Genomic DNA, 25544 nt, shown 5'->3' on the forward strand with positions numbered 1-25544 from the left:
ACTTACTTATCATTTGCACTACCTGTAGATACTTCTTCTGAGCTCGAGAAATGCCCTTATCATCTCCATCCTAAAACGAAGAAAGACACACAAAAAAAGAAAAGCTTCATGATCACTCGGACTCCATCACCCCGCGAAGACCCACTGATATCATTTTCACAACCACCATGCTAACCGACTTCGCTTCCTCCGACCCTGTAATCTCCCTCACCCGAGTTTTACGCGACTTACCCCTCGTTCACGAATACAGATACACCGAGGAAGCACGCCTACGGCTCTTGGAAGAGCTGTTCGCCAGTCTCGCCGGTAACAACCAGGAACACATCAAGTTATTCTTTCCCAATGGGATCCCTCCAAGGACAGGCAAGGATGCTTGGAATCTAAGTAAAGCACAAGGTGCTGTTGAGGGTGCAGAATACGGACCTGCTGCTAGGGGAAAACCCTGTGGCCATATCTTCAAAAATGGAGAAGCTACTTATCGGTGCAAGTAAGTTTCTATTCCTCTCACCTTCTATCTACCACTTTTTTTTCTTTTGGACAGGAAAACTGATTGTCGACTGTTTTTTTATTATAATTTAGGACTTGCAGTCTCGATGAAACTTCCGTACTATGTGCCAAATGCTTCGAATCCTCCGACCATAGAAATCACAGTGTCTTTGTCAGCATTAGTCTAGGTAATAGCGGATGCTGCGACTGCGGTGACCGCGAAGCCTGGCGAAGGGATGTAAAATGTGCTATCCATACCGCTTACGAGCATCAACAATCCGCCAAGTCCCCCACCCAACAGCTACAACCCCTCCCCGATGCCCTACGAAAATCTATCCGCGATACTCTTGCCCGAGCTCTCGATTATCTATGTGACATCATTTCGTGTTCGCCCGAACAGCTGCGTGAACCGAAGTCTGAAGAAAAAGTCAGAGAAGATGAGGAGAAGTCGCGGTTGCAGGCGAAATACTACGAAGTTGCAGAGAACGGGATGGAAGCTCCGGAATTCTCGTTGGTTCTTTGGAACGATGAAAAACATACTGTGCGAGAAGTTCAGGATCAACTTGGAAGAGCGTGCAGGAAGCCGAAGGACTGGTGTTTGAAACGTGCCGAAGAGACTGATTTGATCGGTCGTAGCGTTGTTGACTTTAGTACCGATATTTCGGATCTTCTCAACAAGAGCAAGATTATCGAGAGGATAAAGTTGACAATGACCCTTAGATCGGCAAGGGATACTTTCAGGGAACAGATGTGTGGGACAATCATTGAGTGGCTGGTGGATATTGCAGGATGTGCTGTGGGCGATGATCCTGATATATTAAGGACAACGGTCTGTGAAGAGCTTCTTGGTGTCTGGAAACAGGGATCCAAGGCATGGAATATTGAGATTGGAATGAAGGGAATCGATGACCACGAATATGCTGAGAGCCAACAGACCTTGGAGTATGCTCAAAGTGTTATGCAAAGCCCAGAGATTAGGATGTTGCGGGCGCAACAGGAGCAGGAAGAGCGGGCTGCTCGCGAGGCGAACGGCGAGGAAGAAGAGGAGGAAGAAGAGGCCGAAGAGAATGAAGAGACTAACAACGAGGAGGGAGGCGGTGGTGATAATATGGAGGTAGATGGAGGAGAAGGAAGCTCGAATACGCAGGCTGCAGGTCAGGCTACGGACACAGACGGCGATATCGCAATGTCTGGAGAAGGTGCTGCTGCGAATGATTTTCAATCCGAAGCTACCGTCCCGTTTCCACCCCCCTTCGCACCCAGCATCCCTCACACACCTGGCAAGCACCACAAACGTAAAGAAGCCCACGGGAAGCCTGGCGCGCACTGGCTTGAGACCACACACATCCCGCACAAGACTACACCTTATTATGAGGACCTTAGACAGCGTGTGAGGCTCGACTGGCTTATAATGTTCGACTTGAGAATGTGGAAGAAGGCTAGAATTGACCTTAGAGAGCTCTATATTGGTACGGTGGTCGCGATCCCTCAGTTTAAGCGGATTCTGGGGTTAAGATTCGCTGGCCTCTATACCATTCTCAGCCAGCTCTACCTCATTGCCGACAGGGAGCCAGATCATTCAATTATCAACCTCTCATTACAAATGCTTACCACTCCATCAATCACTGCGGAAGTTGTCTCCCGAGGGAACTTTTTGACTAGCCTCATGGCTATTCTTTATACTTTCCTGACGACTCGTCAAGTTGGACATCCCGCTGATGTTAATCCTAATGCAACTCTTGCCTTCGATACTGGATCTCTGACGAATCGGCGAATGTATCATTTCTTTCAAGATATGAAATATTTGTTCGGGTCAGATTCGGTGAAAGAGCTTTTAAGGACGCGAGTTGCTCCTACTCTGCAGTTTTTGGATCTTGTTAAACTCCACCAAGGTATCTGCTACAACAACAGAGCCATTGGTAGCCACATAGAATATGAATCGGATGCTTGGATTTGCGCCAGTCTTATTACGAGGGAGATCAACAAGCTTTGCCGACAATACGCCGATGCCTTTAGGAGACCGAACGCTGGCGGGGACCAGCATTTGGCTGATGCTATCAGACTGGTGGCTAAGGTTACAACTAGGCATGCCGCTGGTATGGAAAGGCAGAGGTTTAAGAACGCTGAGATAAGGGACGATGTGGATTTCGTTCATAAAGAGAGTCAAGAGGGTGAAGACGAAAAAAAGATTGGCTTGTTTGGGTTTGATATGGAAGCTGACGAAAACGGGGTGGTACCTTTATATCGTGTCATAAAGTACAAAGTTGAGACCGAGGCGATTAGTTTCCATCATGCGATGCATTACCTTTTGTCCTGGCTGATTGAAGCCGGGAATGGGATGGATAATGAGAAACTCAAAACTCTGCTCAGGTTTAGAACTGAAGACCTCAGTGTTCCCGATAACTGGAAACGAGAATTCGACCAAGAAGATTTCTTGGCCGTGCTCTTTGACTACCCTCTCCGCGTCTGCGTTTGGCTGTCACAAATGAAGGCCGGAATGTGGGTCCGAAACGGGTTCAGTCTTCGACATCAGATGAATACCTACAAGGGAGTCTCGCAGAGAGACCTCACATACAACCGCGACATCTTCATGCTGCAAGTTGCTTCGGTGGTAATTGAACCTGCGAAATGGCTACTCACCATGATCAATCGTTTCACGCTGGACTCTTGGTTTAGAGGAGACTTCCGTGCGCCGGCGAATATTGAAGCTCCACAGCATCTGGATTTGGTCGAGGATCTTTACCTTTTGCTTATCTCTCTCTTGAGTGATCGCCTTCTATTGATCTCGCACGACGAAGAAAAGGACATCCCTACATTGCAATTACGCCGCGAGATCACGCATGTTCTATGTTCTAAGTCGTCTAGCTTTTCGGATATCTCCCAGAAGATACCTGATAGGCTCCTCGATCTAGAGAACTTCCAAGATGTGCTGGCGGAGATGGCGACCTACAAGCCACCAGATGGGTTGAGCGACTCCGGTATTTATGAACTCAAGGGTGAGTGGAAAGAATACATCGACCCGTATATTCTTCAGAACAGCAAGAATCAGCGGGAAGAGGCCGAAACTATCTACAAGAAACATATGGCCACAAAACTAGGTATCCAGGAGAAGAATGTGGTTTACGAACCTCGTCTCAAACCGATACAGTCTGGTGCCTTCGTGGGGCTGGCCAATATTACGAAAACCAAGGTCTTCACCCAGATGATTTACTTCGGTCTGTTGTTCGGAGCTATACATAAGACTGTTAACCCCGCGATTCCGGATACGAGGGTTGATTCTTACATGCATGCTCTGCTCTACCTTATCCAGATTGCCATTGCGGAAGATGATTCGGTTGCTGAGGGGACAGAGGGGTCTTTTGTTTCTTATGCTCTCAAATCAAAGGCTGTGGCGCCTAAGGATCCTTCTCCCGATATATTGGAAGTGATTACAGTTGCAACCAAGGAAACGATTGAGAAGGCACCGACTGTTGCGCAGCTCCTTTACAAGATTAAACTCGATGGACTTCACGAATCGTGTACCCCGATCATCGATGTTATCTTGAAACGCATGCAAGAGAAAAAGCCCGCCGACTATGCCCCGTTGCTTGAGATTGAGAAGCAAATTCATGAGCAGGAAGATGAGGAGGCAGCTAAAATCAAAAAGGAGGAGGAAGAGTTTGCACGAAAGAAAGAGCTTGCTAAACAACGCCAGGCAAATATTATGGCACAATTCCAAGCCCAGCAACAAAGCTTCATGCAGAATAACTTTGGATTTGATGACGACGATGATCTAAGCGATGACTTTATGGATGAGGATGCACCAGGGGTTGCTGTGAAGCCTACCTGGGAGTTCCCGACTGGGGATTGTATTATGTGCTCCGAGCAGCTGGATGACTCTAAGGCCTTTGGAACGTTCGCGATGATTCAAGAGACGAATGTTCTCAGACAGACCAACTTGAAAGATTCGGATTACGTTTATGAGGTTTTGAACACACCTGAAAATCTAGACAGGTCGGCCGAGACCCTACGGCCTTTTGGAGTCGCAGGCATGAACCGCGATTCTGTCAGGAAATTATCAGAGGATGGCAGCGAAATTGTGGTCACCAGGCAAGGTCTCGGGAAGGGATATCCTAGGGCACCGGAGTTTACAAGACTAGGACCTGTCGCCGTAGGATGTGGGCATTTGATGCATTACGACTGTTTTGAGTCGCATATTGCCTCTGTTCAACGACGACACCAGCATCAGATCTCCAGAGCACATCCTGAGCGACTAGAAATGAAGGAGTTCTTGTGTCCACTTTGCAAAGCGCTCGGCAATACTTTCCTGCCAATCGTATGGAAACCGAAGGTTGAGGATTCTGTTGCGGAGATCGTGGCTACGAAGAACGATTTCTCGACATGGCTGTCACAGGAAATTGCACCTTCGGTTCTTAGGCTCGAGAAGGAAAAGGCAACGGACAGTAATGATACCGGTTCACTTGGGAAGTATAAGGAGCAGTTTTTAGGATACGGGACTACAAATTTCATCGATGGGATCGCAACAAAGCTGACGCCTAGCGAGGAACCTGAGCAACCAACTCCTCCTGCTCCCCCGGTTGAAGCTACACCGCCGGTAGAGCCAGCTATTGAGGAAGAAGCGACGCTTGTTCCACCACCAGTTGTTGTCATCCCTGTCGGTGGAGCGATCACTATGGAACAGCAGCTTGCGATGTTACAGACTCCGGTCCCACCTGCGCAGACACCCGCTGCTCAAGATCCCGTCGTTCCTCCGCCTCCGCCTCCTACTCAGAGTCGTGCGTCGGATCGACCAACTATTGAAGTCGAAGCAATATTCTCAATATACAAGCGTATGAGAGATACGCTACATCTCAATAAGATCAAGACCAACAGGCCGCTACCGAATGAAACTTCCAATCCGTCAAGTGACCTGCATTCGGTCGACGCACTCATGAGGATCCTTGGTTTCACGATCTCTACGACGGAGACTTGGTTGCGTGGCGCAGAACCCAGGCCGGGCGCAAATCTCATTGAGAAAACACCGGAACACAATCTTAAATATTTGCGAATACTCGCCGAGAGTGTTTATTCATACATTGTGTTTGGTGGCCTTAATGACGAGAGCTCAACTGCCCTGCAATACAAGGAGATCCATCTTGATCAAATGGTAAAACTGTTCGTAGGACACCCAAAGATCTATGATGGCGATAACATTTACCAAAATCATACTCCCTTATTTTCAGAAGATGTTTTTGTTTTCCTGGCAGAGTGTTCACTATGTTTGTGTCCTTCCCTGAATGTGGAGTTCAAACACATCATGACGCTGTGCTACATCGCTGAAATTGTCAAGACTATCCTGTTCATCAGCAAGAGTTGTGAAGCACTTGACCTCAGTGCAACGCGCGAGGATGGGGCCAGATTTGCAAATATTGCTTCGCAGCTGAAATACCCAGCGCAGGATCTAGACAACTTTAGGAGCTTTGCGGAGTTTGCCAACGCTGCCGGCGCGGATCCCGAGGCGGTGAAACCGAACGTATCGCCTTCGCCAGCTTTGTTCAGGCACCTTATTTCCAAGTACATCAATCCTTTCCTACGAAAATGCGTGTTCTTGCTTCATTCGCGGTATATGGTCACATTCCCACACGAGGATAGTACGAGTTTTGAACCGGAGCATGTTCGACTCACTAGGCTTCTTGGTCTGCCGTCTTTGGAACATGTGTTTTCACTCCACGCCCCAACGAAGGACGAAGGAACAGAGATCATTCGGTCAATCATCATGGGTTGGTGCAAACACTGGCGTCTTTCTATAGAAGAAGCCAGGCGAGAAAAAATCGAGGAAGAGGGTACCGTTACACCAACGGCGTCGACGCCTACACCGGTTGTCGCCGTTCCACCCCCTACCACCACTACCGCCCCTGATACCTCTGCGCCTACCTCTAATTCTAAAACCGAGGATGAAGTCGAAAGTCTAATGAAGCTCAGTCATCCATCCATCTTAGAGTTGGTAGGACTCCCCTTACACTATGACACACTTGTCGAGGAGGCGATGAAACGGAAGTGTCCGAGGAGCGGGAGGGAGTTGAGCGATCCTGTGGTGTGTCTGCTGTGCGGGGATATCTTTTGTAGTCAGAGTTTGTGCTGTATGGATAGTGTTACGAGACATGGTGGCGCGAATCAACATCTGAAAGTGTAAGTGTTTTTTTTCCCTCTCCCCTGGTCGTTTGGGAGTTCCTAGGAGTGCCGCGGTCTAGACTATACGATGAATGTTGTTGCTTCTGCTGCTCCTGCAGCGTCGAATAGCTTCCACTAAAGTAAAAGGAGCTTGACGACCCGTTTTCAGACCGCCCTTTTTTTGGCCCTAGACTTTTCTCGAATATGGAATTGTTGGAATTTTTGCTGTCACATTACAGGCGTTTCAAAAGGCCGAAGGCGCCTAGATATACAGACCAAAAACTGACATTTTCTGGAACAAAATTTAGTTGTGGCAACAACATTGGCATTTTCATCAATATACGCAAGTGCCACGTTCTCTACCTGCACAGCGGCTACGGGGCTTGGGCTGTCGCGCCATACCTCGACAAGCACGGCGAGGTTGATCCAAATTTAAGGTTAGTGAATAACATTCCGTTTCACGATCCCCGTGTTATTCGAATTCTGTTGGAACAAGGTGTTTGTGGAACATAAGAATGTTGTATTTTATGCGTTGCCACAACGCAACTATTGCAACAAATTGGGGTTCTTGAGTTGCCATGATGAAACCGCACAGCGTTGAGTTGGATGTAATGCTAATGTTTCTATTCCATTTGTAGACGTAATCGACAGTTGTTCTTAAACCAGAAGCGTTATGATGCGCACTTGAGGGCCTATTGGTTGCAGCATTTGATCCCAACAGTTATTGCGAGAAGGTTGGAACCTGATTTCAATACCGGTGGGTGGGAAAGTTTATAAAGCGGCGTAGACAGAATGATAAGGGAGGATCGAGGGGTGTTTCGAAAAAAGCTCTTTAACAATTAACTATCTTTGGGGCTTTGAAGGTCAAGGTATTGGTATCTAAGAAGGGGGAATTTTGTTTGTGCCCTATGTTCCTTTTTTTTCTTACGTTGAATTTTGTCTTCTAGTGGGCCTTTTTTTTCTGGAGACATATTTATTTTTGTTTATAGGATAACCTTTGGCCTTGGCGGCCTTTAGCGGAGGATGGTTAAGCATTACGGGTGCATCTCTCAGACACTTGGTTTTTTTCTTCTTTTTTTTTCTAAATGCGTCTTTTTTTTAGAGTGCTATAGTAGATAAAAATAAAGGATTGAGAGTTTTCTGTCTTATTCATGTCTAGAAGCTATTAAAGTAAATAGGCCATGTTCATTTACCAGTATTTGGTAGATTTTACCTTGTATTATAATCATGTAGTACTACATAGAGGCTCAGAAGTGAGAGGTCCGGATGTCCTACGTCTTATGCTCGAATTATAGGTCGTGATTATCAGTGATGTATAGTATATGCTTTGATGGTAGAGTGTGAATAGGGTTATTATATTGATACTTTCATATAAATCGTTAGCTGCATAGGCAGGATTATATTCAATATCCTTTTGAGGAGAAAATATAAACTACGGAGAGCGAATTTACAAAATAGAATGGCATTTTTGTCAGACTGAAGGCCTCGACCTCCATCTTGAGATCAAAATATAGGGAGAACGACGTTGTGGGCGCCGGGTTTAATGCTTGATGAAATAAATTATGACTACGCTAGGAAGAATTCTAGAGAGCCAAAGGAATTTCAATATGGCTGAAAAGTCGGCTTCTAAGTTAATTTGTAAATATATAATTACATGTAAATAATTAGGAATACAGCTTAAGTAATAGAAGCTATAGAACATCGTTTGGAGAACCGATCTGATCGCGACTTTTAAATAAAAAAGTCTACAAAAAGCAGGGCGTGGAAAAATAAAGAAACATAGAAACAAACGAAGAATTAATTTATGAGTAAGAAAATATGATACGGAGAATGCGGGCTGTAATGGGGAATTGGGGGCTGCAAGACGGTAGTATTTAGAGTTTGCGGAACTCTTTCTCGTTAAACCATTGAAATCCAGGGCCCTGCTTGTCTTTATGAGGTGGAGTTGGGTCAACCATAGGAGAATCACCCTTTTCTCCCGGATTTGTATCCTGAAGTCCTTTGAGCCAATCGGAAGCAACCTCAGAGAAGGCCAGATTCGGTTGCTGGATCCATGTGCATTTGCAACCAAGCCCCCCTCTAGAAGGCAGACATTGAAGTCAATAAGATTTCGGGTTATGGGCTTTGGAGACGGCCGGATTTGGGGGTTATATCTCACCTGTCTGTAGCAATGCATTTCTTTAAAAAACTATCATTATTACAAATCTCCGCGGCAAGTGGGTTCAAAAGAACTTCTCCAAACATGTTACATCGACAGCTTTTTTCGCAGTTATTAACTACCTGGACACCATCATGGTCTTTGTTCTGGGCTAGTAGCTTGCCATCGCGGATTTCTCCTCGTGCCCTTTTACACGATAATTGGTACCAGCCGGTCTTTTGACCAGTAGGTTCGACTGACACCTGCCACCGGTCATCATCGAGTTTAGAGTTTTTCCATTCTGAGCCCCAGTTCCATTTTGCGAGGACGAGATCGGCAGCGAGAATGAAGAAGAATGTATTGAGAACCAAGCCGATTGAACGCATTATTATATATGTAGATATAATCTTTTGGGAACAGCTTGATGTCTTCCGAGAGATTATATTAAGAGATCCTGTTAGTTCGAGGGTAATTTATATGCTGCAAAGCTCTGGGTGTCTAGGTAGTGAGGAGACCTACAAACTGATTAAATGGCGTTATTTAAGTAGGTGTACTAGATGATTGGATATGACGAACCTGAAGGGGGAAGCAATTGGGGTTGAGGCTGGGACGAAGACGCCGCTGGGGTATACCGTCCAGATATAATTTTTTCCCCCCTTCCTTTTGTAGACAAAAAAGAAATGATGCCGGTTTGTGGGAGAACTTCGGGGGTGCGCATGACATCCTTCACCATGATCGAACCTAATATGTCGACGTGTGATGGATCATATCTATTTTGCATGAGGCATTGGCTGCGCACCAAGAGTTAATGTTGGTTAAGTTGATGTTGGATAAACTCACTGAATATTGCTCGCCGCACAACTCCAGATGGTACTGAACGGGTTTATAAATTTAACGTTGCAAATGTTGTAAGTGCACAGAACTAACAGAAGTAACACTCTGGTTTCAAGGGGCATGGTTGAAGTCTTTGTATGAAGCGTTTTAATTGGGAAGCTTTCCAATTTAGGATCCTGTCGAAGTTATTGAATAGCTATGCGAAAAAGCTGACCCCATCAATGAATGATTGTCCCGTACCTAGATTTTAAGACTGCAATTGAGGCTAGCCGCGAGAATCCCTGGTCAAGTCTGGACTGCGCTGTGCAATCTTTTACAACAAGGTTTCGAGTTCCGCCGCCAACTATGACCACTGGAGTATGGAACATGTCTGTTATAACTCTAGATGCTCCGTCTAAGGCTGTGCTCTAGCTTAGGTCGAGTTAACGCTGCTACAAAGCATAACATGGGGAAATTGACGGCTCAGTAGGTAGGCGCTAGGTATGCAAAGGGTGTATGTATTTACATGAAGTATGATATCTGTTGGCTGCTTGGGTTCGGACCGATTAATATTATACAAATGTGGATCTCTGAACAGAAGCATTCAAGAAGTCCTCGATCCCCCACTTTTGAACTTGGGTACAGATTTCCCTGAATTTCCAAAATCTTCTGTCAAAGAACCCCCTTTTTTTTAAAAAAAAAAATCCTTCTCCTAAAGGCTCTAGCAGAGACCATCAATCCCTCTCACGTATAGACTGTTCGGAAAGTCGATATCCCCTATACGTAAGGAGATGACTAGGATGAAACTCTTCAGTGCTTCCTGGTTATTTCTATCCGTTCTGGAACCATATCTAGTTAATGGCGCTATAATTGGTAGTAGCTTAAAAAACGAAAAGAGGACTCCTATTGACTATGATCTTTACTTAAGAGATCTAAGCCATGATGAAGTCCCCCCTCTTCATCATCTACTAGCCATCAGAGATGAGCCTGCTCATGTGCCAATACCAAATACGCGGGTTACACCTGGTATGCTCCTTGATCATATATTGGATACAAACCCGACTCTCAAACCGGTCAAAAGTGAGCGGATGGGCAAGTTTCAATTTGATCGATATACGTTCAACCATTCCGGTAAGTTTTAGTGTTTATAAGTTATATGCCCTTTTTCTTCTTTAACGTCTATTCTTGCCTCTCTTGCCCCCCCATCCGTCGAGAGCTTATCAGCGTATTTATTCCCGTCCGCCTCTTCAGTTTGAATCTGGTCCTCATCGGGGCTTTTTTGTGATAGCTAAATAAGCTAATGATTCGGGCATTGTGTGAATAACCATAGTCTGGAACGGTGGACTGGCAGAAATGCTCTCTCATGCGCCTGTGAGAACAGTGGTCAAACTATCGGATCTAAAGAATTCAAATGCGACTGCGGAAGGGGAAACCCAAGTCACGAAGCGACTTTCGGGGAATATTCCAAGAAAGAGGGCGGTTATGTCTGAATTCAATGATATAAAGTCGTTTTTTGATACAACTGACGGGACCGCGTTTCCGCCCCCTCCTGGGGATCCGGATTCAACCAAAGTAGGTGGAGTTACATTCGTAAAACTCAAGCCGACTTACATGGCCAGATGCTTCACTGATAAGGGCAAGTATGTATATGCAAAACTATCAGATCTTAGAGAAATATCGGACTTCTACTGTACTATGTTCGACGCAAACATGTACAAAATGGCGAGGGGTATCTCAATTGACGACCTTGGAGAGTTCTCGTTGGGGACGATCTACAAGGCTGTTAAATTGGAAGGAAGCCGAACCATGCGGGTCAACTTCCAGTTTATCTATCAGCCGAAGGGGTTCGAGAACAGTAAGTATTGGTATCCGATGTCCCTGTTCACTGGCATTCAAGGCGTTTGCCACAGGGTCATGAGGAATTTCCTGTCGGTCCCTACCGCGATGTCAGGTTGCGTAGGTGGCGCTGGCGATGATACTCGGGGCGGCTGGATGGGGATGGATATAGGAAGCTGGTCAGACAATAGGATGGTTTTCCGCTGGGCTATCGATCCGTACGTTCGTTACAGCAAGGAACATAATTACCCGGATCCTATGCCTGCAGAAGAGGTTAATAATGGTCTTTCTCGTACGGATCCCAAAGAAATCTACCAGCCCGAGTAGAACTAGAAAGCTTTGGCTGAGTTTCTCTGTATACGTCTGTGTGCTCTAGCGGCGGGGGTATAGGTACATATATGTCATTTCGTTCCTGTCACGCAATCTTATTGTGCCGTTTCACCTTTAAATTTTCTACTCTCCCTTGCTATCAACCTTCTCTTTTATTCTGTATTACTGTTCTTTACTTTTGAATTTTGTTTGTATGTATGAGTTTTCGTCTTTCTCTTAAAGTTGGAACAAAGAGTGCGGATATTGACGGGTATTATTGATGCTGGTCATTCTGTTAAACAAGTGAGGAGGCGATTTAATTGTTATTAAAATGTACTTAATTAATATATAGTTCTAGATGTGTCAGTAATTCTTAAGTCTTCCTATCTAATCAAAAGAAGGTGCAAGTTATAGGCAGTATATATAGGCTGAAGCTTGGGTAGAGGAACTAGTGTTAACAGGGACCGTGTTAGGGTGTTATCGATGAGAAAACCGTGATATAGGAGTATCGATGTGTCTATCATTAAGCTATCTACGATGTAATTATCATGGGGTCTTCAAAAAAAGTTTTTTGTGGGCGGGTGCAATAGTGTCTCTGGGAAATAAACCGGTATAGAAGATATAGTACAAAGATGGATCACAAACAGAGACAAAGGCGTGGTAAGAAAAACACTTTTTCTTTGGTTGACGGGAGAACAGTTAGGAAAATCATGAATATTAATACGAGCGAAGAAAGATAATGACAAAATAGATAAGCAAGGTACCGTAGAAGTATTTATTTGATCTCAAGAAGTTTGACTATGACAACCGTTAGTAGCTGGACTTTCAAAAATATTGTATAAAAAACCGTGGATTTGAAACTTACCTTCAAAAACCAAAGTACTGTTCTTAGGGATACCTGGCAGAGCTTTGTTTCCGTACGCGAGGTTTGCTGGAATTACGAGTTTTCTCTCTCCGCCAACTTTCATACCAGCGACACCGATATCCCAACCCTTAATAACATCACCTTTTCCAAGGTTAAAGGTAAATGGTTTACCCTTTTTGTTGCTGTCAAAGACCTTGCCATCAGTGAGCTTGCCAATATACCTCATAGAAACCTTCTGGCCCTTCTTGGCCTCTGGGCCGCTACCAAGTTTGTGGTCTTCGATCTTGACACCATCAACGGTACGGGACTTCGAGGATTGAGCAGTTGGCTTCTCGTCCTTGGTCTTCTCGGCCTTTTTCTTCTCGACTGGGGTTGCGGGGGACTTGTTGCCATTTGGCGTGGGCCCCTGTTCGAGCTGAGAGGCGAATTGGACCTTTTTCTTCTCGGTTGGGGTAGAAACAGAGACGGGCTCGCCGCTATTGGCCTTGAGCTTCTTCTGTTGTTTCTTGGAGAGGCTGCTTTGTGGAGCTTCAGTGGCGGCAGCAGGAGCGGCGCTACCGCTAGAAAGAGTCTCACTGCTGGGTGGAACATCAATATCCATTTCGTCTGCAGATCGCTTCTTCGCGGAGAGTGCCTTGGCGGCTGTCTCGGCAGCCTTAGCCTTAAGCTGAGCGGCCTTTGCGGCAGCCTTCTTTTCCTTGTTGGTAAGAACCTCCTCTGGCTTCTTTGACTTGACTAATGCTGGAGCTTCCTCATCGTCGTCGATTTCGGTGATACGGGGATCCTCGAGGTCGTCCAAATCATCGGATTCCTCGTCGGAGTCGGCGTCAACATCGTCATAAGCACCACTCTTGAGCTGCGCAAGGACCTGCTGGAGTTCATCCTCGGCATCCATGTCGAATTCATCCTCATCATCGGAATATAGATCATCTTCGTCCTCAGAGTCGTCTCCACCGTAGGATGGAGGTAGTTGGCGGGGCTCTGTGACGTAGTTTCCGGTGAGGTAGACAGTATAGGAGCCGGTAACCTTGAAGAAGACTGGCTCGCCGTCGCCGACAGTGAGTTGTAGTGGTTGTTGGTATGTCTGGATACCAGTTAGTGAGAAGCCATTGGTGGAATGGGGTGAGTCTTAGAGGCGAGTTACCTTGGTGGAGTCCAAAGTGCAGACGACAACCTCTTCGTAGTCATCATCCTCATCATCAGAGCCTTCAAGCAAAAGGTCATCGTCATCCTCGTCGTCTTCGTCGCCTACCTCAGCCTTCTTGTCGGCCTTCTTGTCGGCCTTCTTGTCGTCTTTCTTATCAGCGACCTTACCCTTGCCCTTGCCCTTTGGCTTTTCCTCTTCCTCCTCCTCTTCGGAGTCTTCCTCAGAGTCATCCCCTCCGGAGGCAAGGTCTGAATCGATAGATTCGTCATCGTCAAAGTCCTCAACGTCGGGTTCGCTCATATTCTGGTGGAGAAGCTTGAGAGTAGAGAGCCTTGGACCGTCTCCCTTGGCCTCTTCTGTAGGGTCAATGGCAGCCATAGTAATAGAAACCTATTTCAATTTCATGTTAGAGTTCCATCGACGTATATCCGAGGGGTTAGGGAGCTCTACATTGAGTGGGATTCCGAGTTCTTCGAGAGCGACGATTTCGCCTGTCGCAGGGACGGTAAGGCTCCAAAGTCTAATTGGAGTCGCGGACATTGTGAGAGTAAGATCGTGAACCTAGTCCAATGAAATGTACAGAACAAATGGGAATATGTATGGGTAGATAATACAAAAGGGAAGAGTATCGATGAGGTGGAGTAGTGACTAAAGATGAAGATGAGGTAACGTTGCAAAATTCAGGAAGAAGAAGAAATAGATTTTCTTTTAGAAAAAAAAAAAAAAAAAAAAATCCGACACAACTTTTTCTGCCGCGATGTTTTACCCCAAAAAGACTTTTGAACCAGCCAACCACCAAACTCAGAACGCTTGACCCAGCAACCAGACAGGGCCCATTCAGCCCCCCCAGTAAAGACCTTGCGGAGGACCTCCACACTAAAGCTCAAAGGGAACACTAAGTCCTGCAACGGCATCGGGGAACGTTGACATCGGGAGCCTGCCCAATCGCATCGTCTCGATTGTCTGGGGTTCCATCGCGTGGATGACTAATATAGCTAAGAGACGACGCGGATATCACGGGAAAACGAGCTGGCTGCCACGAGAAAAGTTGCGCGTTTCCTTAATTACATCCTTTGGTGTTCCCGTTATTCTCGAGGGTCTCATCATGTTGAAGAGCGATTTTTCGACTTTCCATCGTTGCGTGTCTCGTCGTCGTCACTACGATATTCGGCTGTCCTGCATGAGCATGGGATAATAGCAGAAAGAGCAAGGGGTTGACTTCAAGGAACAGAAACGGATAAGAATATACCTAAACATGGCAAACAGTTTCCACGCTTCGGATAAGAACTCCAAGGATACAGTCAAGCGATTTGAGTCGCATGAGTTCGTTGATGAGGATGGCGAAGAATATGGAGGTTCTTCATTTGGCGGATTTGGGGATTACTTTCGTGTATGGATGATATACTCTCTTTGAGATATTTGATAGGGATCAGAGATATATACTAGGGATTGCTAACTTGGAGACTTTGAATAATAGAACAAGAAAATAAAGCTTCAGAATAAAGATGCTCATATCCGGGAGACTTACAAGTCTGAAAACGCTCCTCAGTTATTTAAGGGTATGGCCATGTATGTGAACGGCTATACTCAGCCCTCCTTGAACGACCTCAACATCATGGTCGTGCGCCATGGGGGCGTTTTCATCCAATATCTTGATGGCAAAACGCAAGTCACGCATATCATAGCGACAGCTCTTACGCCCAAGAAAAAGGTGGAATTCGCAAAATACAAGATTGTGAAGCCGGCTTGGATCGTGGATTCCATCGAAGCCGGAGTATTATTGCCATGGACCGACTACAGGGTCGTAGAAGGTGACCAAAACCAGGGCCTTCTTGGTTTCGGAGGGTTCAAACCCAATGCATATACCCAATCACAAGGCGATGGGAAGATACTGAGTCAGAGGAACCGCCCGAATTCCTCCTATCGAGAGTTTACGGGGAAGCGAAAGTCTACAGCGGCCAGACTGCTCTCTCGCTCCGGCGAAGACGGACCATCATCGACATCACAGTCTTTTGGGTCGTTTGTAAAAGAAACTCAACTTGATGCGCAATGGGTCCCGCCTTCAAAACAGCCTTCTTCTCCATTACTAGAAGATGAAGAGATGACAGAAAATCTCCCCGCTATCCCCGAGTTTCATGAGCCAGAGATAATGTCTTTTTCAGACGAGAAGTCCAAAGAAGAGACGCTTCAAGACTCCCATCTTATTGTACCCGCAGGTCTATCTAGCAGTAGTTCGAAGTCTCAACTGCTTCAAAACGACTTGAGGAGCAGCCAGGATCCTTTCAAAGATGACGACGAAAGCCTACTCGCCCAAGGGGTAGTAACGCAGATTGAGGGTCCTGCCGATTCGGAATCCCCTATCCTTTCGGAGGGCGATGAGGATCGCCTAAATGGCCCGAATGCCGAGTTTCTTGATTCGGAGTACCCCCCCTCGCTAGTGCACAAGAAGCAGAAGCTTACCGCCCTAGAAAATAACACCAACCTACTATCAAACCCCAAGGTTCGGCAAAATACAGTTCTAAATCCCGAATTTCTCACGAAATATTACTCAGAGTCCCGGCTTCACCATCTCTCGCAATGGAAAGCCGACTTAAAGTCGTATTTCCAATCTTTGACATCTCAAACACCTCGTCGCCCTAAACCCTCTTTGTCTGCTAATAGATATATCCTGCATGTTGACTTTGACTGCTTCTTCGCTTCTGTATCAGCGAAATCCCGACCCGATCTTTCCGGAAAGCCTATTGGGGTAGGTCATTCTTCTGGACCCTCCTCTGAGATAGCATCCTGCAACTATGTTGCCCGCGAATCGGGTGTCAAAAATGGGATGTGGATGAAGCAAGCTTTAGAGCTGTGTCCGAATCTTGTGATTTTACCGTACGACTTTCCCGCCTACGAAACCGCTTCAAAAGCGTTTTACACGGTACTCATGGGTGTGGGTGCCAGCGTTGTTCAAAGCGTTAGCATCGACGAAGCCCTACTTGATATCACCAATCTAATTTCGGGACTGGGTATGACGGTAGCAGAGGAACATGCAAAAGTATTCGAAATTTCGAAATCCATCCGCGATGGCGTGCGAACTAAAACGGGGTGCGAAGTTTCGGTTGGCGCAGGTGCTAATGTGCTGCTCGCGAAGCTAGCACTGAGGAAAGCGAAACCCGCAGGGCAGTACCACCTAAAGCCTGATGAATTTGTAGAGTTTGTATCCCATTTGAAGGTGAGGGATCTGCCTGGCGTGGGATACAACCTTTCACAAAAGATCCAAGAAGATTTAAGCATAGAAACAGTCGGAGAACTTAGAGATGTGGCCAAAGATAAACTGAAGCGGGTGATGGGGCCGAAAACTGGTGAAAAGCTATTTGAATATGCCAGGGGTATAGACAAACAAGAAGTCGGTGATGTGACTGTTCGCAAGAGTGTAACGGTTGATGTGTATGTGCCTCTCCCCATCCATCTATTTCAAGAGCGTCTAGATTGGAGACTACCCTATCCTCCTTCTCAAACATATGCTTACGACAGATACATAGGAATTGGGGGGTTCGCTTTGAAACCTCAACTCAGGTTACCGAGTTTATGTATAACCTCGCGGGCGAGCTTAGTCGCCGCCTCTACTCTCAGAACTTGCGGGGCACGCATCTTAGTCTCAAATTAATGAAGCGAGCCCCGGATGCCCCTTTGAATCCGCCCAAGTATCTTGGGCATGGGCAATGCGATACTTTCAATAAATCAGCTGTGCTCGGGGTAGCAACTAATGACAAGGAAATCATTGGGAAGGAAATGTGTAGTGCCCTAAAGACTTTCAACTGTCCTCCGGAAGAAATCAGAGGGTTAGGAATTAGTATGACAAAACTTGCGCCAGTGAACACTTCGGTGACTGGGAGTTCCCAAAAGAAGTTGGATTTCAGCCGCCAAATTGCTATCGAACCACCAACGTCCTTTGATTCTAGTATGCTGCCGCCTCCTATACCAGCAGTCGACAAAGGGAAGCGCCGAGCCAGCCCGGAACCTACGCAGCGAGAGAACCAGGCAGCTATCAGGCTTTCCAAACCGAATATGCCCCCGATGTTGTCGCAGTTCCTAGTACCCACACAAATTGATCAATCGGTACTTGATTCCCTGCCGGAGGATATGAGAGATAAAATATTGGCAGAACAGCAAAAGAAGCAAGCTTGCAAAGAGCAGCCAATGGCTCCGCCCGTGGCTCTCAAACCTAAACCAGCCCCCCCAAGGACAATAGCTTTTACACAGCTCCCAGCACAATCGCAACTTGACCCCAGCGTTCTAGATGAACTTCCTGAAGATATTAGGGCAGAGATATTAGCGGAGTACGGCAGGGCAGGGGCGAGTGGTAGCGGAACGAGCACTAGTAGAACCATCGGAGCCGTCAACAACATCTCATTACCGAAACCCCAGACTCCAAACAAAAGTCGAATCACTACAGCCATAACCGGCCCCTCAAACATAAAGAAACAGACGCCCAAGAAGAAGACACCTGTCACGACAAACACACTTGGTTTTAGCCGCCCCTCAACATCAACCAGAAAATCCGAGCCACCTAGTAGCACGCCTCCAGAGGCCCTTGGTATTGACCCAACATTCCTAGCTGAACTTCCGCCAGAAATCCGCGAGGAAGTAATCGCGCAAGCGAGGGCAGATAAGAAAAGGGCGGAAGCAAAGGCCGCTTCTTTAGCTGTTGCGAAGAAGAATCTATCACGTCAACCAGCGGCGGTACAGCCGCCAGGTAGCAATCAACGAAAAGTTGTCACCATCCAAGCGAAGAAGCGGTCGATACTTCAAGGTGCAAGTACCTTGAATGATGTCAGGAATTTAATTACGAATTGGCATAATTCGGCAAGAATTGAAGGGCCTCACGTTGAGGATGTCGAGGATGTTGTGGGGTGGTTGAGAACCGTGGTCACTGACGAAAGAGATTTGGAGAAGGCAGTGAACGTGGTTAAGTGGTTAGAATGGGTGGTTGGTGAAGGGCAAGGCCATTTGGAGTGGGGGGTTGCATTGGAGATGTGTAAATCGGGCGTTCGGGAGGAAGCACAAAAAAGAGGCCTAAGAGGTATTGACGTGTAAGTACATTCCGACTTGAGTAGGTAAGCATCTTGTTATAATTAGTATATTCGCATTTCATGGTGTTTTGTTTATTAAATTTTTGATTTGGCTTATATGGGTGGAATACTGTTCTTTGATCGTTGGGTGAACGTCTGGCCTCGAGACTAGGATGGAGCTATCAACGGATGTCCCGAATATTCGGATATGGAATTTCTGCTATTGCTATAGTCACGGAGTTTATACATAAATAAAGCGAATGCATCTATCATTGTCAACGCTCCTCCAGTGAGACCAAACGTCTCCATGTGGCTCTAAAGTTGTGAATATCCTATTCTATTGCTTGATTATCGCAAATAGGGCCCAGTCCCAAGTTCCTATAGAGACTTTCAAGCTTAAGGCACTAATCTCGAGTAATCTCTCAACGATGTGATCTTGCAATCGAAAACCTCTCCGAGCTCATAGCTTTCATGTATCCCTGCCCCTCATCTTCCTTTCTAGCCTCAATCTCGTCCCATTCTACTTTCTGAACGGTAGACATATCACTTCCTTGCTCAAGTTTCTGTCGAAACTCTTCTAGTTTGTCTGGCGATCCTTCCGCTTCGCCGCCTACATTGCCATTCGGGAGGTTTCGAACAAATCCAGAGATTGAGAGGGCATTGGCAGAGTTCTGGGTGTACTTGCGGAAGAAGACACCTTGAACGTAGCCGTGGACTGTGAAGGTATACTAGAGGCATTGGTCAACTTTCATTCTATTGTAAAGGTATAAATGAGAAACTTACTCTTCTGACAGACATCGCGGACTGTATTTATCAAGCTATGTATGGGGGGGACTAGTACAATATCTGCAGCTGCGTCTTCGTGATATTTGGAGAAAATGACATCACGGAGCGCTTACATAAGATGCAAATAAACAACGCAATTTATCGGTCAAAATACCACGCATCTTAGTAGGTTTTCGGCTTCGGCTAGTATCCGCTCGAGCTCGTCTACAGCCGTGAACTTTTGGTTTTTGAGAGTCATCAAGGGACGTGTGGAGGAAATCTTAAGAGTTTACCGCGGAAATAGGTATTTCCGCTCAGAAAAAGGTCGTCTTCCATATGCCCCTTCAAGGAGACAATTAGAAATCCAAATTGCGAACTTCACCGTTGTTGCATGTTGAGCTGTGGTTTTTTGCCGGGTATGCCGAAATATCTTGGAAGATTGGGGTGTTCCTGACTAATATGACTGTCTTATTGTGTAGATTCTGGAGATCTGGGGATATATTTAAGCAACCGTTGAATAGACCCTCCTGACTTGATCATTCGATAATATAACTTTGATTATATTTGATTATTATCATAAATACCCCCCTCAAAATGGCATCCATTACCGCTTCATACCCATGGACCACAGCGCCTCTCATCGCTGGTGCACCAATGCGCTTGATCTCTGGTCCATCCCTTGTTCATGCCATCTCCGCAGCAGGTGGGATCGGCTTCCTAGCCGCAGGTACAGACGTCAGTACCCTATCCGAAAACCTCTCCGCCTTCAAATCCCTCCTTTCCACCTCTCCGATCCCAGGAGCACCTTCAGACGTCCTCCCCATAGGCGTGGGATTCATCCTCTGGGGCGCAGATCTAAAGCTTGCTGTTAAGGCACTCTCAGAACTACCAGAGCCACCGGCAGCAGTATGGCTATTCGCACCGTCATCATCTGAAGAACTAGGTTCCTGGGCGAACGGAATCCGATCGGCGACGAAGAACAAATCCAAGATATGGGTACAAGCCTCCTGCGTCGCTGATGCAATCGAAGCGATTAAAGTCGCAAACCCGGATGTTTTTGTAATCCAAGGTGCTGACGCGGGTGGTCATGGACGATATGCGTCTGCGGGGTTGATCAGTCTTGTTCCCGAACTCATCGATGCTGTTCGTGAGTATTACGGAAATTTAAATGGAGGGGGGGATACGTCATCTTTCCCTTCCCCGCCGAAGTTTGTTGCTGCGGGCGGAATAGCGGATGAAAGGGGTGTTAACGCTATTTTGGCGCTAGGAGCCGATGGTGCGGCGTTAGGTACTAGATTCTTGGCTGCAGAAGAAGCGGTGATAAGGAAGGGGTATCAAGACGCTGTGTTGAAGGCTGAAGATGGCGGGAATAATACGATTAGAACGGATGTTTATGATAAACTGAGGGGAACCATTGGATGGCCGGAAGGGTATGGTGGCAGAGGAGTCATCAATTTGAGTTATGTGGATGCGATCAAAGGAGTTTCTTTCGAGGAGAACGAAAAGTTGTATAAGGTAGCTGAGGGCGCGGGGGATAAAGGATGGGAGGAAGGGAATGCGAGGATGACGACCTATGCGGGTACTGCAGTTGGATTGGTGAAGAAGGTGGCGAAGGCTGGTGATATTGTGAGAGAGCTCAGGGGACAGAGAATTTAGATGGAATGAAAAATCTTTTTTGAAGCTTTTTTTTTTTTTTTTTGAGGGAAGTTCTAGATTTTGATGATTTGTAAAGTCAGATTAATTATGGAGGCTCCGGACAGTTTTCATCGAGTCGGGGCCAGGCGGCTCTTAATCATGGAGATGTAGATAGTTGGATTTTGATGGATTGGGCGAATAGTCACCGAGAAGAAACCGAATGGTATCATGATGGTCTGATATTATATTCAAATTATCCAGAATTTATCCTTTTGATAATCAACCGTGTAATCTACAGTATCACAAAAAAATTATAATCACTGATCATAATACATGTATATCACAGAGAGCTCGGTATCATTCACAGATAAAGATGAGAATTTGGCTTCATGTGGGTGTCAGGATGTAAACATCTGTATGGGGGCGTCAAACTATACCTGCAAGCTGCTAGTCGTTGCAGAAGCTTAGCTTCTGACTCAGCGGGTAGATTAGTCAACGCCATGTGATAATTCCTGAAGAAGGGAATTTACGGTTGTCGGAATCCATCAGTCTCCTCAAAGTAAGAAAGAAGGAAAGAAAGCAAGAGAGAAAGAGAGAAAGAAAAAGTCTCATCCGATATCGCTGGGTTTGGAGGGGTAAAACATCCGCTAATCTCGGGTTCCTGGAAGTCAACAAGCCAAGTACATAATATGTACGTACACAACCTTAAATCCTTGAAGATCAAAGCGCAACTTTTCCATTGGAACCCGAGAAAATGGAACTGGTACTATGATTCTACAGGGGTCGCGATATCATGATAGCGCAGCCCCATCGTCCTTGCAGTGGCCCCTGCACGTCCATTTAGTTTCATGCAGTTCGTTCTGGCGGCACGTTTCGGTTGCGGAAGAACTTCATATACCTTCGAAGTCGTGGTGTTAAGCATAAAACAGGGTGCCCGTCACCCGAGGCGCGAGGTAAAACACCATGAACTCGTCAATTCCCGAGATGTATGTTTTATCAGATGGGACGGGTGTGGATGGTGGGGTTATGAAACAAATCGTGGCCTCTTTTTTCCCATGTGAGAGGTATTTGTTTTCCGGATTGCGACTGTCGAGATAAAAGAACTGAAAGATCCGAATCGATATCGAGCTAAATCGATATCCTTGGTTGAAACTATCGAAAAATGTGTTGGTGTGGCATTTTTGTTTGAAAGAGTCAGATTCGGCATGTGTCAGCAGCAATACAATTGGGGATACACCCTGGTCAAACTGATGTCACCGATGAAGTTGTAATTCTAGCTCGAGATGATGCATGATGCATTTTCGAAGTTTGTGAATTTGGCTGTATAGCTTGAGAGAATTTGAATAACTCTTTATCAGTTAGCCGCCAGAATGATACGAAGCCGGTTCACTGAGTTTTTCTTCTTTTTCTTTCTTCCTCATTATTTTGTATAATAACGAAAATGTCTCCGAGATTTACGAGGTGATGTGGATTAGAAAAGTAAAGGAGGCCGCGGGCACCGTTTTTACTACGTACTACCGGTTTAGCCGTTGTTGCATTGGTCGGTTTGAAGTTCAAGTTTTTCTAGAGATCTCGAAACCAGCTCAAATCTTCTAAACTTTTGGTCAGAAGACCGTAAAAAATTTTCAAATAGACCTAATTAAAAAACTTTAGCGAAGTGAGTTCCTGCTTTCACCGTTTCGTTTGAGGATGCTTGCTAGGCTGAGTGAGAGAGCCCTTTCTGGATCTTCACTTTTTTTGCCCGCTCAAGTAAGCAATATGTCGGGTCTTTTCGGGACCGTCCAGTCGGAACCACCAGATGCGCCGGAAAAACTCGCCTTCCAAACAACTCGTTTTAGGAGGGAAAAAACCAGGCCGCCCTTATGGCCGAATTGAGTGACGAACCAACAGCTGGGCCTTGTTCTGCTGCACAACCTGCATACACATGAATCAATACTCATCTTGCAGCTTGCCGTTCGGTGAACTAACGTAAACTTAGTCTCCGGATTTCCGAATTATTCCTTCGATCTAGCTTGAAAGATTCGAAGCGCGCTGGGTTGGGTTTTTTGGGGGTTCAGGACTGGTTCGCCCAGCGGATATGTTGCCCCAAAATAGGCACAAGACGCAGCGGTTCCTTCCGAGGGAGCTTGCTTATTGAGTGTGAATGAATACTGGTTACTAACTAGTGGAACCTTGCAAGGCCTTGTAAGAGTCTCAGAGCTGACCTCTGTGGCACTTGACCTCGCCGCTAAATTAGCATTGGCATTGTTATGAAAAATCCAACGACGAATGAGAAAATTTGGTATTACGAGGTCACATTCTTGCATAACCGTATGGAGAAGTATACTTTCTTTTTGATTCAAGGAAGTAGGGGGGGCGCGGTAGATATTCTTCTCCTTGGAAAAAGACGTTTCCGGGAAATTTCGAAAGAAGTTGTATAGAAATGTATAAGCATGCAAAAAGGGGATTCTGATTTGTATAAAAGTGGTTCAAATGGCTGTTTCGATCGAAGAAGTCTTCCTTTGATCTCCATATTAAAATACCACACATACAACGCGCTTTCCACAGAAACATACCATATTTACATCGGCTTTATAAAAACCCCCGCATTCCGGCCACTTATTTAATTAACTTCCTCCTCCTCCTCCTCTATTATACTTACACCCCAGCCACTGTCGGCAAAGAACCCTATTTGATAACCCAGAGGTTCATCCTGACATTCCTCCACACATGCTCAGCACACGATCCCCAATTCTCGCGAAGACCGCCTACCGTGCTGTCGGCGGCGTCAAGCCGCTGGCGTACCAGCTCCCAACAGCCCGGATCTCGGTGGTCCTTTGCCAATACCACGGTGCTACTCTAAACCAGCCTCTTCAAGTCCGTTCGTTCAGTTTCACATCCAAGGCACCTCTCCAAACCACTCAATCCCTCCAAATCTCCCCTACGAACCCAAATCAACGAGAAACCAAACAATCATGGCCTCATCCAATCTACAACGAGAAACAAATGGCAGATATAGAAATCGCACACCGTAAAGCCCGTAACTTTTCGGATAGGATTGCGATTAATGCTGTTAGGTTTCTCCGAGGGATGTTTGATATTGCTACGGGGTATAAACATGATCCTAAGATTGCTTCTGGAGAGAAGAGTCCGAAGGAGGAGACTCAGTTTGCTATGACGGAGAAGAAGTGGATGGTCAGATTTATATTTTTGGAGAGTATTGCTGGTGTTCCTGGCTTCGTGGCGGGAACTTTGAGGCATTTGAAGTCCATCAGGAGTCTTAGACGGGATAATGGATGGATTGAAACGTTGCTTGAGGAAGGATATAATGAGAGTATGTTATCTATTTGTCTCGTCGCCAGATATTAATAATATAAGTCTAGAAGAATACATGGCTAACCGATGATCAATAGGAATGCACCTCCTCACCTTCCTCAAACTCCACCAACCGGGTCTCTTCATGCGTCTAATGATCATTGGCGCTCAAGGTGTCTTTTACAACGCCTTCTTCCTCTCCTACCTTCTCTCCCCAAGAACTTGCCACCGCTTCGTCGGCTACCTGGAAGAAGAAGCCGTAATCACATACACCCGAGCCATCTCCGACATTGATGCTGGAAAGCTCCCAGGATTCGAAAATATGAAGGCTCCACAGATCGCAGTCGATTATTGGAAGATGAACCCTGGGGCTTCAATCCGTGATATGTTGCTTTATATCCGAGCGGATGAAGCGAAACATAGAGAGGTTAACCACACACTGGCGAATTTGGATGGTGATATGGATCCTAACCCGTTTATGACCGAGTATGAGGATCCATCGAAGCCACATCCTAGCAAGGGGATTGCACATTTGAAGAATACGGGATGGTCGAGGGACGAGGCTTTGTCCAAATAAAATTCTTCATTATACATCAGAAAAAGCATTGCATAGCAGCTGGTTGGGAAGAGATAAGATAGAGAGGTAAAAATTCGATTGGGTGGAGCACTGGCTTTTTCTGTTAACGTTCAAGAAAAGGGATATTTATGGAGGAGTTTCATGGCGTTTTTCTTTCTTTCTTTCTTTCTTTCTTTTGTTCTGCTTTCCTTCTCCTCTTTATGCTTTTCTAATTGTACCGCTTTTTTGCGAATTCCTTTTAGATTGCTTGGAAGAGCAGTGGTTGACTCTCTACATTCTTCTTTTTTCTTTTAAAAAAATCATTCTTATTTATAGTCTAGACAATCGATCAATGGATCCTGGGATCCAGATTTACGGGATGATGTAAATATATATCTGGTACTTTGATTGTAAGCAGGCTATTTAATGGTATTCTAACCAACTTTCCCTTTCAGTTCGATACCAATTATATTTCCACATGCGAATTATCAGAGCAC

The 25544-nt window shown here is 46.0% G+C and overlaps 8 protein-coding genes across 8 annotated transcripts; 5 read left to right on the top strand and 3 right to left on the bottom strand.

Moving 5' to 3' along the window:
• Positions 1–167: 167 nt before the first annotated feature.
• On the top strand, positions 168–7413 carry AOL_s00080g296 (uncharacterized protein; the record flags this gene model as incomplete). The annotated part of the gene is made up of 4 exons (XM_011124671.1): positions 168–487; positions 580–6654; positions 6945–7073; positions 7275–7413. The coding sequence occupies 4 exons, from the start codon at positions 168–170 to the stop codon at positions 7411–7413; spliced, it is 6663 nt and encodes a 2220-aa protein (XP_011122973.1).
• A 1097-nt stretch (positions 7414–8510) lies between these two features.
• On the bottom strand, positions 8511–9159 carry AOL_s00080g297 (uncharacterized protein; the record flags this gene model as incomplete). Its single annotated transcript, XM_011124672.1, has 2 exons — positions 8511–8715; positions 8795–9159. 2 exons carry the CDS (start codon positions 9157–9159, stop codon positions 8511–8513), a joined length of 570 nt encoding a protein of 189 aa, XP_011122974.1.
• Positions 9160–10377: 1218 nt separating this feature from the next.
• AOL_s00080g298 (uncharacterized protein) lies at positions 10378–11749 on the top strand (the record flags this gene model as incomplete). Its single annotated transcript, XM_011124673.1, has 2 exons — positions 10378–10717; positions 10917–11749. The coding sequence occupies 2 exons, from the start codon at positions 10378–10380 to the stop codon at positions 11747–11749; spliced, it is 1173 nt and encodes a 390-aa protein (XP_011122975.1).
• Positions 11750–12506: 757 nt separating this feature from the next.
• On the bottom strand, positions 12507–14283 carry AOL_s00080g299 (uncharacterized protein; the record flags this gene model as incomplete). Its single annotated transcript, XM_011124674.1, has 4 exons — positions 12507–12529; positions 12597–13680; positions 13741–14133; positions 14194–14283. The coding sequence occupies 4 exons, from the start codon at positions 14281–14283 to the stop codon at positions 12507–12509; spliced, it is 1590 nt and encodes a 529-aa protein (XP_011122976.1).
• A 715-nt stretch (positions 14284–14998) lies between these two features.
• Positions 14999–18822, top strand: AOL_s00080g300 (uncharacterized protein; the record flags this gene model as incomplete). The annotated part of the gene is made up of 3 exons (XM_011124675.1): positions 14999–15133; positions 15221–17172; positions 17268–18822. The coding sequence occupies 3 exons, from the start codon at positions 14999–15001 to the stop codon at positions 18820–18822; spliced, it is 3642 nt and encodes a 1213-aa protein (XP_011122977.1).
• Positions 18823–19219: 397 nt separating this feature from the next.
• Positions 19220–19595, bottom strand: AOL_s00080g301 (uncharacterized protein; the record flags this gene model as incomplete). The annotated part of the gene is made up of 2 exons (XM_011124676.1): positions 19220–19525; positions 19581–19595. The coding sequence occupies 2 exons, from the start codon at positions 19593–19595 to the stop codon at positions 19220–19222; spliced, it is 321 nt and encodes a 106-aa protein (XP_011122978.1).
• Positions 19596–20156: 561 nt separating this feature from the next.
• AOL_s00080g302 (uncharacterized protein) lies at positions 20157–21218 on the top strand (the record flags this gene model as incomplete). Its single annotated transcript, XM_011124677.1, has 1 exon — positions 20157–21218. One exon carries the CDS (start codon positions 20157–20159, stop codon positions 21216–21218), a length of 1062 nt encoding a protein of 353 aa, XP_011122979.1.
• Positions 21219–23906: 2688 nt separating this feature from the next.
• On the top strand, positions 23907–25068 carry AOL_s00080g303 (uncharacterized protein; the record flags this gene model as incomplete). Its single annotated transcript, XM_011124678.1, has 2 exons — positions 23907–24510; positions 24590–25068. The coding sequence occupies 2 exons, from the start codon at positions 23907–23909 to the stop codon at positions 25066–25068; spliced, it is 1083 nt and encodes a 360-aa protein (XP_011122980.1).
• Positions 25069–25544: the final 476 nt, after the last annotated feature.

This window comes from Orbilia oligospora (assembly GCF_000225545.1).
Source record: "Orbilia oligospora ATCC 24927 unplaced genomic scaffold scaffold00080, whole genome shotgun sequence".
NCBI lineage: Eukaryota > Fungi > Ascomycota > Orbiliomycetes > Orbiliales > Orbiliaceae > Orbilia > Orbilia oligospora.